Genomic DNA, 14,033 nt, shown 5'->3' with positions numbered 1-14,033 from the left:
GTCCTCTGCGGACTTTTCCGCTGCGGATTTGATAAATCCGCAGTGCTAAACCGCTGCGGATTTATGGCGGATTTACCGCGTTTTTTTCTGCGCGTTTCACTGCGGTTTTACAATTGCGATTTTCTATTTGAGCAGTTGTAAAACCGCTGCGGAATCCGCACAAAGAAGTGACATGCTGCGGAATGTAAACCGCTGCGTTTCCGTGCAGTTTTTCCGCAGCATGTGTACAGCGATTTTTGTTTCCCATAGGTCTACATTGAACTGTAAACTCATGGGAAACTGCTGCGGATCTGCAGCGTTTTCCGCAGTGTGCACATACCTTTAGAATTAGGCTATGTGCACACGGTGCGGATTTGGCTGCGGATTGGCCACTGCGGATTCGCAGCAGTATTCCATCAGGTTTACAGTACCATGTAAACATATGAAAAACCAAATCCGCTGTGCCCATGGTGCAGAAAATACCGCGCGGAAACGCTGCGTTGTATTTTCCGCAGCATGTCAATTCTTTGTGCGGATTCCGCGGCGTTTTACACCTGTTCCTCAATAGGAATCCGCAGGTGAAATCCGCACAAAAAACACTGGAAATCCACGGAAAATCCGCAGGTAAAACGCAGTGCCTTTTACCCGCGGATTTTTCAAAAATGGTGCGGAAATATCTCACACGAATCTGCAACGTGGGCATAGCCTTAGGGTTAGGGTTGGAATTAGGGTTGTGGTTAGGGTTGTGATTAGGGTTATGGCTACAGTTGGGATTAGGGTTAGGGGTGTGTTGGGGTTAGTGTTGGAGGTAGAATTGAGGGGTTTCCACTGTTTAGGCACATCAGGGGTCTCCAAACGCAACATGGCGCCACCATTGATTCCAGCCAATCTCGTATTCAAAAAGTCAAATGGTGCTCCCTCACTTCCGAGCCCTGACGTGTGCCCAAACAGTGGTTTACCCCCACATATGGGGTATCAGTGTACTCAGGATAAACTGCGCAACAATTACTGGGGTCCAATTTCTCCTGTTACCCTTGTGAATCTAAAAAAATGCTTGCTAAAACATCATTTTTGAGGAAAGAAAAATGATTTTTTATTTTCACGACTCTGCGTTGTAAACGTCTGTGAAGCACTTGGGGGATCAAAGTGCTCACCACATATCTAGATAAGTTCCTTGGGGGGTCTAGTTTCTAAAATGGGGTCACTTGTGGGGGGTTTCTACTGTTTAGGCACACCAGGGGCTCTGCAAACGCAACGTGATGCCCGCAGACCATTCCATCAAAGTCTGCATTTCAAAAGTTACTACTTCCTTTCTGAGCCCCGACGTGTGCCCAAACAGTGGTTTACCCCCACACATGGGGTATCAGCGTACTCAGGAGAAACTGGACAACAACTTTGGGGTCCAATTTCTCCTGTAACCCTTGGGAAAATAAAAAATTCTGGGCTAAATAATTATTTTTGAGGAAAGAAAACGTATTTATTATTTTCACGGCTCTGCATTATAAACTTCTATGAAGCACTTGGGGGTTCAAAGTGCTCACCACACATCTAGACAAGTTCCTTTCGGGGTCTAGTTTCCAAAATGGGGTCACTCGTGGGGGGTTTCTACTGTTTAGGCACATCAGGGGCTCTGCAAACGCAACGTGACGCCCGCAGAGCATTCCATCAAAGTCTGCATTTCAAAACGTCACTACTTCACTTCCGAGCCCCAACGTGTGCCCAAACAGTGGTTTACCCCCACATATGGGGCATCACCATACTCAGGAGAAACTGGACAACAAATATTGGGGTCAAATTTCTCCTGTTACCCTTGGGAAAATAAAAAATTGCAGGCTAAAAGATCATTTTTGAGAAAATATTTTTTTTTTTTTATTTTCATGGCTCTGCGTTATAAACTTCTGTGAAGCACTTGGGGGTTCAAAGTCCTCACCACACATCTAGATTAGTTCCTTTGGGGGTCTAGTTTCCAAAATGGGGTCATTTCTGGGGGATCTCCAATGTTTAGGCACACAGGGGCTCTCCAAACGTGACATGGTGTCCGCTAATGATTGGAGCTAATTTTCCATTTAAAAAACCAAATGGCGTGCCATCCCTTCCGAGCCCTGCCGTGCGCCCAAACAGTGGTTTACCCCCACATATGGGGTATCAGCGTACTCAGGACAAACTGGACAACAATATTTGGGGTCCAATTTCTCCTATTATCCTTGGCAAAATAGGAAATTCGAGGCTAAAAAATCATTTTTGAGGAAAGAAAAATTATTTTTTATTTTCATGGCTCTGCCTTATAAACTTCTGTGAAGCACCTGGGGGTTTAAAGTGCTCAATATGCATCTAGATAAGTTCCTTGGGGGGTCTAGTTTCCAAAATGGGGTCACTTGTGGGGGAGCTCCAATGTTTATGCACACAGGGGCTCTCCAAACGCGACATGGTGTCCGCTAACAATTGGAGCTAATTTTCCATTCAAAAAGTCAAATTGCGCGCCTTCCCTTCCGAGCCCTGCCGAGTGCCCAAACAGTGGTTTACCCCCACATATGAGGTATCGGCGTACTCGGGAGAAATTGCCCAACAAATTTTATGATCCATTTTATCCTACTGCCCATGTGAAAATGAAAAAATTGAGGCGAAAAAATTTTTTTGTGAAAAAAAAGTACTTTTTCATTTTTACAGATCAATTTGTGAAGCACCTGAGGGTTTAAAGTGCTCACTAGGCATCTAGATAAGTTCCTTGGGGGGTCTAGTTTCCAAAATGGGGTCACTTGTGGGGGAGCGCCAATGTTTAGGCACACAGGAGCTATCCAAACGCGACATGGTGTCCGCTAACGATGGAAATAATTTTTCATTCAAAAAGTCAAATGGCGCTCCTTCCCTTCCGAGCCTTACCATGTGCCCAAACAGTGGTTTACCCCCACATGTGAGGTATTGGTGTACTCAGGAGAAATTGCCCAACACATTTTAGGATCCATTTTATCCAGTTGCCCATGTGAAAATGAAAAAATTGAGGCTAAAAGAATTTTTTTGTGAAAAAAAGTACTTTTTCATTTTTACGGATCAATTTGTGAAGCACCTGGGGGTTCAAAGTGCTCACTATGCATCTAGATAAGTTCCTTGGGGCGTCTAGTTTCCAAAATGGGGTCACTTGTGGGGGAGCTCCAATTTTTAGGCACACGGGTGCTCTCCAAACGTGACATGGTGTCCGCTAAAGAGTGGAGCCAATTTTTGATTCAAAAAGTCAAATGGCGCTCCTTCCCTTCCAAGCCCTGCCGTGCGCCCAAACAGTGGTTTACCCCCACATATGAGGTATCAGCGTACTCAGGACAAATTGGACAACAACTTTCGTGGTTCAGTTTCTCCTTTTACCATTGGGAAAATAAAAAAATTGTTGCTAAAAGATAATTTTTTTGACTAAAAAGTTAAATGTTCATTTTTTCCTTCCATGTTGCTTCTGCTGCTGTGAAGCACCTGAAGGGTTAATAAACTTCTTGAATGTGATTTTGAGTACCTTGAGGGGTGCAGTTTTTAGAATGGTGTCACTTTTGGGTATTTTCAGCCATATAGACCCCTCAAACTGACTTCAAATGTGAGGTGGTCCCTAAAAAAAATGGTTTTGTAAATTTCGTTGTAAAAATGACAAATCGCTGGTCAAATTTTAACCATTATAACTTCCTAACAAAAAAAAATTTTGTTTCCAAAATTGTGCTGATGTAAAGTAAACATGTGGGAAATGTTATTTATTAACTATTTTGTGTCACATATCTCTCTGGTTTAACAGAATAAAAATTCAAAATGTGAAAATTGCGAAATTTTCAAAATTTTCGCCAAATTTCCGTTTTTATCACAAATAAACGCAGAATTTATTGACCTAAATTTACCACTAACATGAAGCCCAATATGTCACGAAAAAACAATCTCAGAACCGCTAGGATCCGTTGAAGCGTTCCTGAGTTATTACCTCATAAAGGGACACTGGTCAGAATTGCAAAAAATGGCAAGGTCTTTAAGGTCAAAATAGGCTGGGTCATGAAGGGGTTAATGAGAAAAAAAATAAACTTTTTTTAATTTACCAAGTGGCTGCAATGAAACGAAGAGTGAAAAATGTAAAGGGGTCTGAATACTTTCTGTACTTACTGTACATCAACGTTCGTTTTATATATGGGGTACCAACTTATGGAGTCTGGGAGAGGAAGAGAAAGGAAAAGGGGGTAACAAAAAGGGAAAGTAAGGGGTGGGGGGCAAGTCCTGTTGAGAACTAGCAAATATTCTCCTTTATAGTGGAGCGACTAAAAACAAGTATAATTATAAGTAGCATAAACATAGTTGGTTACTTAATTCCAAGATTTATAGTATAATCTTATTTTGATATTCATGCCATTGGTGCCAAATTTCACAGAGCTTGTCCTATTTAGTGTGAGTCAAGCAAATTTTGTCAAATGAATATATCCTATTAGATTCGTTGATCGATTCTGAAAGGGAGGGAGGGTCAGTGTCTTGCTATGAGACTTTTAGCTGCATTAAGGACATGGGATATTATAATATAGGTACTAATATGTTGATGTTGAGAATGAATATTAAGAAGGATTAGTTGGGGTGTTAAAGAGAATGATATTTTCAGAGCTTTCTCTATGTTTATGTATAGTTTCCCCCAAAAATGCGATTTTAGAACAATTAAACCAAATATGGGTGTTCCAGATATCAAATTGAATCTCCAGCAGTTAGGTGAGTAGGAATTATTGATTTTGTTGAGAATTATTACATTTTTACAGCTAAAATGTTGTTTTAGCCCCAAATTTTTAACTTTTAGAAGGGCTAATTGGACAAAATGGACCTCTCAGTTTGTTGTGAAATTTCTCCTCAGTGAACCAATACCCTATTCATCTAAGGGTGCAGTGATCATATTGACACCACAACTGTGTCACAGACTTTTATGCCATTGGCTAGTGCAGAAAAAATAATTGCAATTTTACCACAAGAATTTAGTTTTAGTTCCAGATTTTATATTTTTCACAAAGGGAAATGAGTAAAAATGGCACCAAAATTTGTCACACAATTTCTGCTAGACGTGGAAATACCCCATATGTGGCTGTACAGTATGGCTTAGCCAGACGTCAAGACTCGGGAGGGATGGAGCTCTATTTGCCTCCTGGAGCACATATTTTCCTAGAATAATATGAAGACTCCATATGCAGAGCCCCTAAGAGCTAGAAGGGCAGAAAACCTACCTCAAGTGACCCCATTTTTTAAATTATATCTACAACTGTAGTGATTATTTTGACTCCAGAAACAAGCAGCAGTGGATGTTGCTGAGTGAAAATTGTAAACTATCATTGTAGTGCATGTACACTTTAGTGCTCAGTACCTTATGTCCAGCTCGTGCTTCTGGTGACATGCACCCATAAATTAAACATGCTCTCATTGCTACTGAAATGCCAAACTCTAAATGTGGTTTAAGTACACTGTGGGGTTCAGAAGGGAGGGGGGCATGTGTATTGGGGAGTGCAGAATTTGCGGGATTTATTTTGGGGATTGAGGAGCCATACCGCTTTTCCAATGCCTTTGTGCTACCAGTAACATGGAAGCCCCCTTTAGTTCCGTTAAGAGATGACGGACCTGAATGGGGACTTGCTTTTCTTGTGGATTGAGTAAAGCTTTTATTAGGAACATTTTACATAATGTTTGGGATCACATTTATCCAGCGCTGTACGCTGTGCCCTTATATTGGAGTTTCATCTAAATCTCCAAATATACACTTAGGCAGGAAAAAAGGATCATCCCCGCACTGCCGCAAGAAGAATTCCAAAAATTGTAGAGGTTTCAACGTGGTTTATTCTACGTGTTATCTGTATATGCCACACAAAAAAAAGATATATATATATATTTTTGTGTGGTATGTCCTGATGAAGGGGTCACCTGAACCCTGAAAATCGTAGAATAAACCATGTTGAAACCTCTACAATTTTTGGAATTCTTCTTGCGGCAGCGCGGGGATGATCCTTTTTTCCTACCTAAGTGTATGTTTCAATCAGGTCTTGCACTGACCTGTGGATCTGCAGCAGCCGCCATTAATATATGTCCTTCCTTCACTCTCACAAGGTGAGTAGTTCTCTTGGTGGGCAACTCTGTGTAAGACCCTATTTGCGCTTTTGTGTCTCCCTCTTTTCTCTGACTAAATCTCCAAATGAGAGATTTAGAACCATTCACTTTAGTAAGGCAGCACGTTACTCTGGACTCTGTCTGGCCTCTGTTCACCTCTGTCCTTCTTTTCAGAGGTGCATACAACTATGGCAGACCACGCTTTTATGCATGCCTAAAATGACGGACACCAGCTGATCATAGGCCAGACGGCGTCCTGAGGGACTCCATTTGCCTCATTATAGGGAATCTTCTGCCGGAGGTTCCATGTGAATCACGTATGTCAGAGATTTACACAGAAACCCCATTGAAAGTGCTCAGTGCAGAAGGCTGGATAAATGTGAGCAGAGCCTTATTGCGATCTTTAGGAGGCAGAATGAACAAGTCAACAGCAGGTGAAAAATTGGTTTTATTTATTTTTTACCCCATTCTTCATGGGGTATAAGATTAGACGACTTCAGGCCAGTGCTATTACAGTGATACCAGATGTATATAGATGTTTTATGTTTAGCTGCTGTCACACACGAAAAGGCACTTTTTGTTGCAAAAAAAAATTGCATTACCATATTTTGTGAGCTACACTTTTTACATATTTCTGTTGTGTCATGTGAGGGCTTGTTTTTTGCAGGACGTTTTTATTGGTACCATTTTCAGGCACGTGACTTTTTTTGATCATTTTCTATTCTGATTTTTTGGAGGCAGAATAAACAAAATGAGCAATTCAAGATTTTTTTTGGGGGGGAGGGGGCGGGTTATGCAGTTCCGTGTGAGGTAAAATTGATAAGGCAGCTGTAAGCTGGGATCTCTGGGTCCACTGCTCAGGTGAAATATTAAAATCCAACTTTAGGTCAACTACGCTTTCATAGTGATATATCATTTAGAGAAAATAAAGCTCCAGAACTCTGTGTATAATATTTTATAAATATGAGAATTTAGCAATATTATCATATGTTGAAACATATTTTATTAGTTATATCTTTAACATATACATGAAACACCATATACAGATACGTTTCAGCTCTTTCTGTTGGTATCAGTTAGATACATATTGATCCACATTTCTGAGTGAGAGAAATGACTGCATTTTGTAGTCAAAATCAATAGGCCTTCTCTGAGGCTCCTTGTATTTGAGAGTCATCTTGTTTCCAAGGTAAGTAATCAGTTCACAGCACTCCGTAAATTGCTCAATTTTTTTCTTGTATTTCTTCCGTATATAATCTGAGTTCCGTGGATTATATGCTAGAAAAGTACAGGTTGAGTTAACAAGAATCCTTGAAGAATACATACAAGGAACAGATACTAAAGTCTATTTAATGGCAACTAAATACATTATAATTCTGAAGCATCAAAAAGCAATTATACATTGTGGCATTCTTCTGTTATTTCTGCTAGAAATGGAAGAATAAATTCAGCTGGGTGATACAAATCTCATTTTCAATAGAGCTTGTTCCTACATTGATATTGATGAACAACTGCTACCGATGTGAGACTGAAGGGAGAGGCCCTACCAGGCTTGGACTGGCCCCCAGGAGAATCTTCCGGTGGGCCTCTGTCCAAGAGTGGGCAAGCACCTTCTTATATGAGCAATACTTGGCACTATATACTTCAATTGCTATGTACAGACAAAGGCAGCATCATATTCATTTAACAATGTACTCAGTTCATTGTTATATGAATTTGTGATTGAGGGTAATGTCAAATTTGCATTGAGCTGAAAAGTGGGACCCTGGAGTTAGTTATTGGTGGGCCCATGACATTCCAGTTTCTACTGACAAGTTGAATGGTAACACTTAGTTGTCAGTTCATTCTTATATTTTAAAGAAGGAATAACATAGAAACAGTGCAGCACAATCCTTCAGGAAAAATGCTTTGTAGGATATACAAGTATATACTACAATGGCAAGTCAGAAGAGCCAAAAGATCTGCTCTAAGAACCATGTAACAATATCTAACTACCGTATATTTTTGTGCTCTCTTACCTTTAAGGTGATATGCAATATACAACAGGGCTGACCGTTTTACACTTAAAAATGGATACTTTGGCTTTAAACATCCAACATCATTTAATGCTTTTATTATAGCACTGGCTGCCCCCTAAACAATAAAAAGTGAGAACAGACATTTTACTGAAATTTGAAAAACACTAGAAGTGTACTCAGAATGGCTGCTACCAGCAAATGATCCACTCTTCCTTTGCAATAATTTTGAGCAAACTACTCCAGAATATTTGCGAGATTTGCTTAACCCTTCACCACCTTTTCACCTCCTTTACCATGCCAAATTTTACAATTCTGACCAGCATTACTTTATTAACCCCTTCATGACCCAGCCTATTTTGACCTTAATGACCTGGCCGTTTTTTGCAATTCTGACCAGTGTCCCTTTATGAGGTAATAACTCAAGAACGCTTCAACGGATCCTAGCGATTCTGAGACTGTTTTTCCATGACATATTGAGCTTCATGTTAGTGGTAAATTTAGGTCGATAACTTTTGCGTTTATTTGTGAAAAAAACGGAAATTTGGCGTAAATTTTGCAATTTTCAAATTTTGAATTTTTATTCTGTTAAACCAGAGAGTTATGTGACACAAAATAGTTAATAACATTTCCCTCATGTCTACTTTACATCAGCATAATTTTGGAAACAACATTTATTTTTGCTAGGAAGCTATAAGGGTTAAAATTTGACCAGCGATTTCTCATTTTTACAACAAAATTTACAAAACTATTTGTTTTAGGGACCACCTCACATTTGAAGTCAGTTCGAGGGGTCTATATGGCTGAAAATACCCAAAAGTGACACCATTCTAAAATCTGCACCCCTCAAGGTGCTCAAAACCACATTCGAGAAGTTTATTAACTCTTCAGGTGTTTCACAGAAGCAGAAGCAACATGGAAGGAAAAAATGAACATTTAACTTTTTAGTCGCAAAAATGAATTTTTAGCAACAATTTTTTTATTTTCCCAAGGGTAAAAGGAGAAACTGGACCCCGAAAGTTGTTGTACAATTTTTCCTGAGTACGCTGATACTGATAAGTGGGGGGTAATCACTGTTTGGGCGCACGACAGGACTCGGAAGGAAAGGAGCGCCATTTGACTTTTTGAATGAAAAATTGGCTGCAATCTTTTGCGGACACCATGTCATGTCTGGAGAGCCCCTGTGTGCCTAAACATTGGAGCTCCACCACAAGTGACCCCATTTTGGAAACTAGAACCCCCAAGGAACTTATCTAGATGTGTGTTGAGCACTTTGAACCCCCAAGTGCTTCACAGAAGTTTATAACGCAGAACCGTGAAAATAAAAAAAATCATTTTTTTTCCTCAAAAATTATATTTTAGCCCGCAATTTTTTATTTTCACAAGGGTAACAGGAGAAACTGAATCCCAATAGTTGTTGTCCAATTTGTCCTGAGTACGCTGATATCGCATATTTGGGGGTAAACCACTGTTTGGGCACACGTCAGGGCTCGGAAAGGAAGTAGTGACGTTTTGAAATGCAGACTTTGAAGGAATGGTCTACGGGCGTCACGTTGCATTTGCAGAGCCCCTGATGTACCTAAACAGTAGAAACCCACGACAAGTGACCCCATTTTGGAATCTAGTCCCCCTAAGGAACTTACCTAGATGTGTGGTGAGCACTTTGAACCCCCAAGTGCTTCACAGAATTTTACGCAGAGCCGTGAAAATAAAAAATCATTTTTTTCCCACAAAAATAATTTTTTAGCCCCCATTTTTTAAATTTTCCAAGGGTAACAGGAGAAATTAGACCCCCAAAATTGTGGTACAATTTTTCCTGAGTACGCTTATGCCCCATATGCTTGGGTAAACCACTGTTTGGGCGCACGTCGGGGCTCGGAAGGGAGGGAGCACCATTTGACTTTTTGAATACAAGATTGGCTGGAATCAATGGTGGCGCCATGTAGTGATTGGAGTCCCCCTGATGTGCCTAAACAGTGGAAACCCCTCAATTCTAACTCCAGCACGAACCCCAACACACCCCTAACCCTAATCCCAACTCTAACCATAACCGTAATCACAACCCTAACCCCAACACACCCCTAACCACAACCCTAACCCCAACACACAACCAACCCTAATCCCAACGCATTGCGACGGGGAGATTCCAACGCTAGTGTGAAAGAAGCCTTATTGTGTCTTTCATTATTTACTCATTATTGTTGTTCGATATCTTTTAGAATATTTTCAATAAAATTCTATAATTTTTAGCTCAAGTGTCCATTTTTTTCTTGGTTTTCTGTATATATATTATGGTGGAGCGTGTACTTTGCTTGCCCATATAGTCTGTTCATTCTTTAAGTAGGGCTGATTGCCAGGGTCAGGCAGGGATTAGGCTCCTGCTCGGCAATAGGTGCAGAACCTATATAGGGATGTTTAAGGCAGACAGGGTGACTTTAGTTCTGCCTAGGGGTCTCCCCTTCCCCTTCCCTAGTGTTGGGCTCCCTTCCCCTCAACCCTTCGTGATGCACTTAGTCTTTCCTACACTGTGCTTGACAGGGGAGATAGGTAAAAATTGCACCAAAATTTGACACAATTTTACTAAATGTGGCAATACTTCATATGTACAGTACAGCTTAGTCACGCAACGAGACTTGGGAGGGAAGGAGCAGTGGATGTTTCTGAGTGAAAATTGCAAATCCGCCATTGTAGTGCCCTTACATTGTAGTGCCTGTACACTATGGCCAGTTCATGCTTCTACAGACATACAACCATAAATTAGGCGGGCTCTCATCACTACATAAATGCCAAACATATTAGAAAAAAGAGAAAAATTGAGTCTTTGGGATACCTCGAAAATACAAAACATTTTATTAATACAAAACATTGTGAATAACAACATGCTTTAGAAAGATATGTAAAATGACAACAGCAATGAGAACAATGGCGAGTTGTCTGCTGCCAGGATATCAAGCAACGGTCAGAAAAGCACTAACCCACATGAAACACATAATGATCAAGTCATCATAAGCTTTATTACAAAATTAACATATATTTGTGGATCTGTGCTTTGTATGCACTAACCAAATCTAACACACCTAAAAATAAATGACAGTCATGATGACTTCATATTCCTCACTACAAAGCGAACAGATATCTATAGGCCCATCGTGAGGTGATCTTAAAGGAGGTGAGGAGAATGTTGAGCCTGGGCGTCATTGAGGAGTCGAAGAGCATTTGGTCCAGCCCTATTGTCCTAGTGTCGAAGCCAAATGGAGTGGCACTTCTGCAATAATTACAGAAAGCTTAATGTGGTGTCCAAGTGTGATGCATATGCAATGCCCCGGGTTGATGAGCTCATTGAGAGGTAAGGTCAGCCAGATATATCACCACCCTGGACCTAACGAAAGGGTACTGGCAAATTCTCCTGTCTCCAAGTGCCAAGGAGAAGACGGCTTTCTCTACACCTGATGACTGCTTCCAGTATACCCGGATGCCGTTCGGACTACAAGGAGCCACAGCTACCTTCCAGAGGGCTATGGACTGGATACTGGTCCCTTGCAAAAAGTACGCTGACGCTTGGACGACAGCGTGATCTTCTGCCCGGATTGGGCAGAAGGTCAAGGTGGTACTAGATGCGCTAAGGAAGGCAGCGTTTACCATAAACCCAAAGAAGAGGCAAAGTATTTGGGCTACATCATTGGAAGGGGCGAGATTAAGCCACAAATAGACAAGCTGGAGGCAATCCAGAAGTGGCCTCAGCCCTAAGAAGCAGGTTAGTGCATTTCTGGGAATTGTGGGATATTATCCCGAATTTTGCCACGATAGCCACCCCCCTGACTGATCTTCTCAAGGGCAAAAAGTTGACGATGGTCAAATGGTCCACTGACGTGGAAATGGCATTCCAGGAGTTGAAGCTCATCCAGTGCAGACAGCCAATCTTGGTCGCACCAGACTTCACTAAAGAGATCGTGCTCCAGACGGACACCTATGAGGTCGGTTTAGTAGCTGTGCTGTCCCAGGAAATAGATGGTGATGAACATCCAGTCCTATATCTGAGTAGGAAACTCTCCTGTGAGAAGATCTATGCCATCATGGAGAAAGAGTGCTTGGCCATCAGGTGGGCAATCGAAACCCTGAGATATTAACGGTTAGGCAGAAAGTTCAGGCTAGTGTGAGATCATGCTCTCCTGAGATGGATGAGGGAAACGAAGGGGAAGAATGCCTCGGTAACTAGGTGGTTTCAGGCGCTCCAGGACTTTTCATGTGGAGCACAGGTCAGGGAAGTTGCATGGGAACGCAGATGCCCTTTCCAGTGTTCCCTTCTTAAGCCAGAGAAGGTGCCAAAACCCATGGCTTTTGGCAGAGGAAGTGATATGTGACGGAGTCAGTGGTAAAGTACTGGAGGGGACATATATGTGTCACTTCGCTTAATTCCATCAGTGATATGTAGGGCACATTTTTTACATAACTATAACTGTTGTGAATTCTGCTCTTGGGCTCCCTCCGGTGGTTATGAGTGGTAGTGCTGCTGTCTGTGGATCACAGCATCTATCAGGTGTGTTCACTTTTTGCAATTTGAACTCAGCTATTTAGTCCTGCTTGATCCTTTAGTCAGTGCCAGTTGTCCATTGTTTTTGGAGGATTCACATCCCTTTCTGGTCTCTCCTGTTTGCTGTGCTTTTCTTCAAAGATAAGTCCTGGCTTTGTTTTTGCTGTCCACATGCTGTGGGCCTTATAGTTCTGTGCATTTTCATGTATTGTCTTGTCCAGCTTGTCTGTGAAAGGATTTTTTGCAGCCAAGCGGTATCTCTGGAGATGCAGATATACCCTCCATGTCTTTAGTCAGATGTGGAGTTTTGTATTTTCTGTGGTGGATATTTTCTAGTGTTTTAATACTGAACGCATAGTTCTCTGTATTAGACTTTTTATTTAGCTAGAATGGCCTCCTCTGCTAAATTCTGATTTCAGTCTGCGTATGTCATTTCCCTCTCCTCTCACAGTCAATATTTGTGGGGGGCTGTCTTTCCTTTGGGGATTTTATCTGAGGCAAGATAGTTTTCTGTTTCTATCTTTAGGTGTATTTAGTCCTCAGGCTGTGTCGAGGTGTCTAGGGAGCGTTAGGTACATCCCACGGCTACATCTAGTTGTGTTGTTAAGTTCAGGGTCTGCGTTCAGTACAGGTACCACCTTCTCCAGAGTACGCCTCATGCTGCTCCTCAGCCACCAGATCATAACAGTAGAACTGGCCAACAATGAGTTAATTGCATCTCAGAAGAAGGGAGGACAGGTTTTGAGCCATTTTTTTTCCTTAGCCTGTTTTTTCTTTTCCTCCCTCTTAATCTCTGGGTGGCTGCGGAACCTAGTAATAACATGAGTGTTCAGGAGTTAGTTTCTCGTGTGGATCAGCTTGCTGCTAAGGTACAGGGTATTTCAGATTATATTGTTCAGACTCCTGCCTTAGAACCTAAGATTCCCACTCCTGATTTATTCTTTGGTGACAGATCCAAATTTTTGAGTTTCAAAAATAACTGTAAACTGTTATTTGCATTGAGACCCCGGTCCTCTGGTGATCCCATTCAACAGGTTAAGATCACCATATCCCTGCTGCGTGGTGACCAACAGGATTGGGCATTTTCCCTGGAAACTGGCAATCCTGCTTTGCTTAATGTTGACTCTTTCTTTCAAGCATTGGGGTTATTGTATGATGAGCCTAATTCTGTGGATCAAGCTGAGAAGATCTTGTTGGCTCTGTGTCAGGGTCAAGAAGCGGCAGAATCGTATTGCCAGAAATTTAGAAAATGGTCTGTACTGACTAAATGGAATGAGGATGCCTTGGCGGCAATTTTCAGAAAGGGTCTTTCTGAATCTGTTAAAGATGTTATGGTGGGATTCCCCACGCCTGCTGGTCTGAGTGATTCTATGTCTCTGGCCATTCAGAATGATCGGCGCTTGCGCGAGCGCAGAGTTGTG

At 41.6% G+C, this 14,033-nt stretch overlaps 1 protein-coding gene across 3 annotated transcripts in view; it reads right to left on the bottom strand.

Annotated features, from left to right (window-relative positions):
• Positions 1–7,046: 7,046 nt before the first annotated feature.
• AK9 (adenylate kinase 9) overlaps positions 7,047–14,033 on the bottom strand; it is a 234,122-nt gene continuing 227,135 nt past the window's right edge. For all 3 annotated transcript variants that reach the window (XM_069726227.1, XM_069726228.1, XM_069726229.1), the window contains 2 exons: positions 8,085–8,199; positions 7,047–7,344 (listed from right to left, as the gene is read on the bottom strand). In XM_069726227.1, coding sequence (XP_069582328.1) covers positions 7,139–7,344; positions 8,085–8,199 — 321 coding nt within the window. In that variant the 3' untranslated portion in view covers positions 7,047–7,138. The remainder of the gene's footprint in view (positions 7,345–8,084; positions 8,200–14,033) is intronic.

This window comes from Ranitomeya imitator, chromosome 5 (genome assembly GCF_032444005.1).
Source record: "Ranitomeya imitator isolate aRanImi1 chromosome 5, aRanImi1.pri, whole genome shotgun sequence".
Lineage (NCBI taxonomy): Eukaryota > Metazoa > Chordata > Amphibia > Anura > Dendrobatidae > Ranitomeya > Ranitomeya imitator.
The sequence above is the reverse complement of the archived record's forward strand: the minus strand, read 5'-3'. Positions and strand labels throughout refer to the sequence as shown.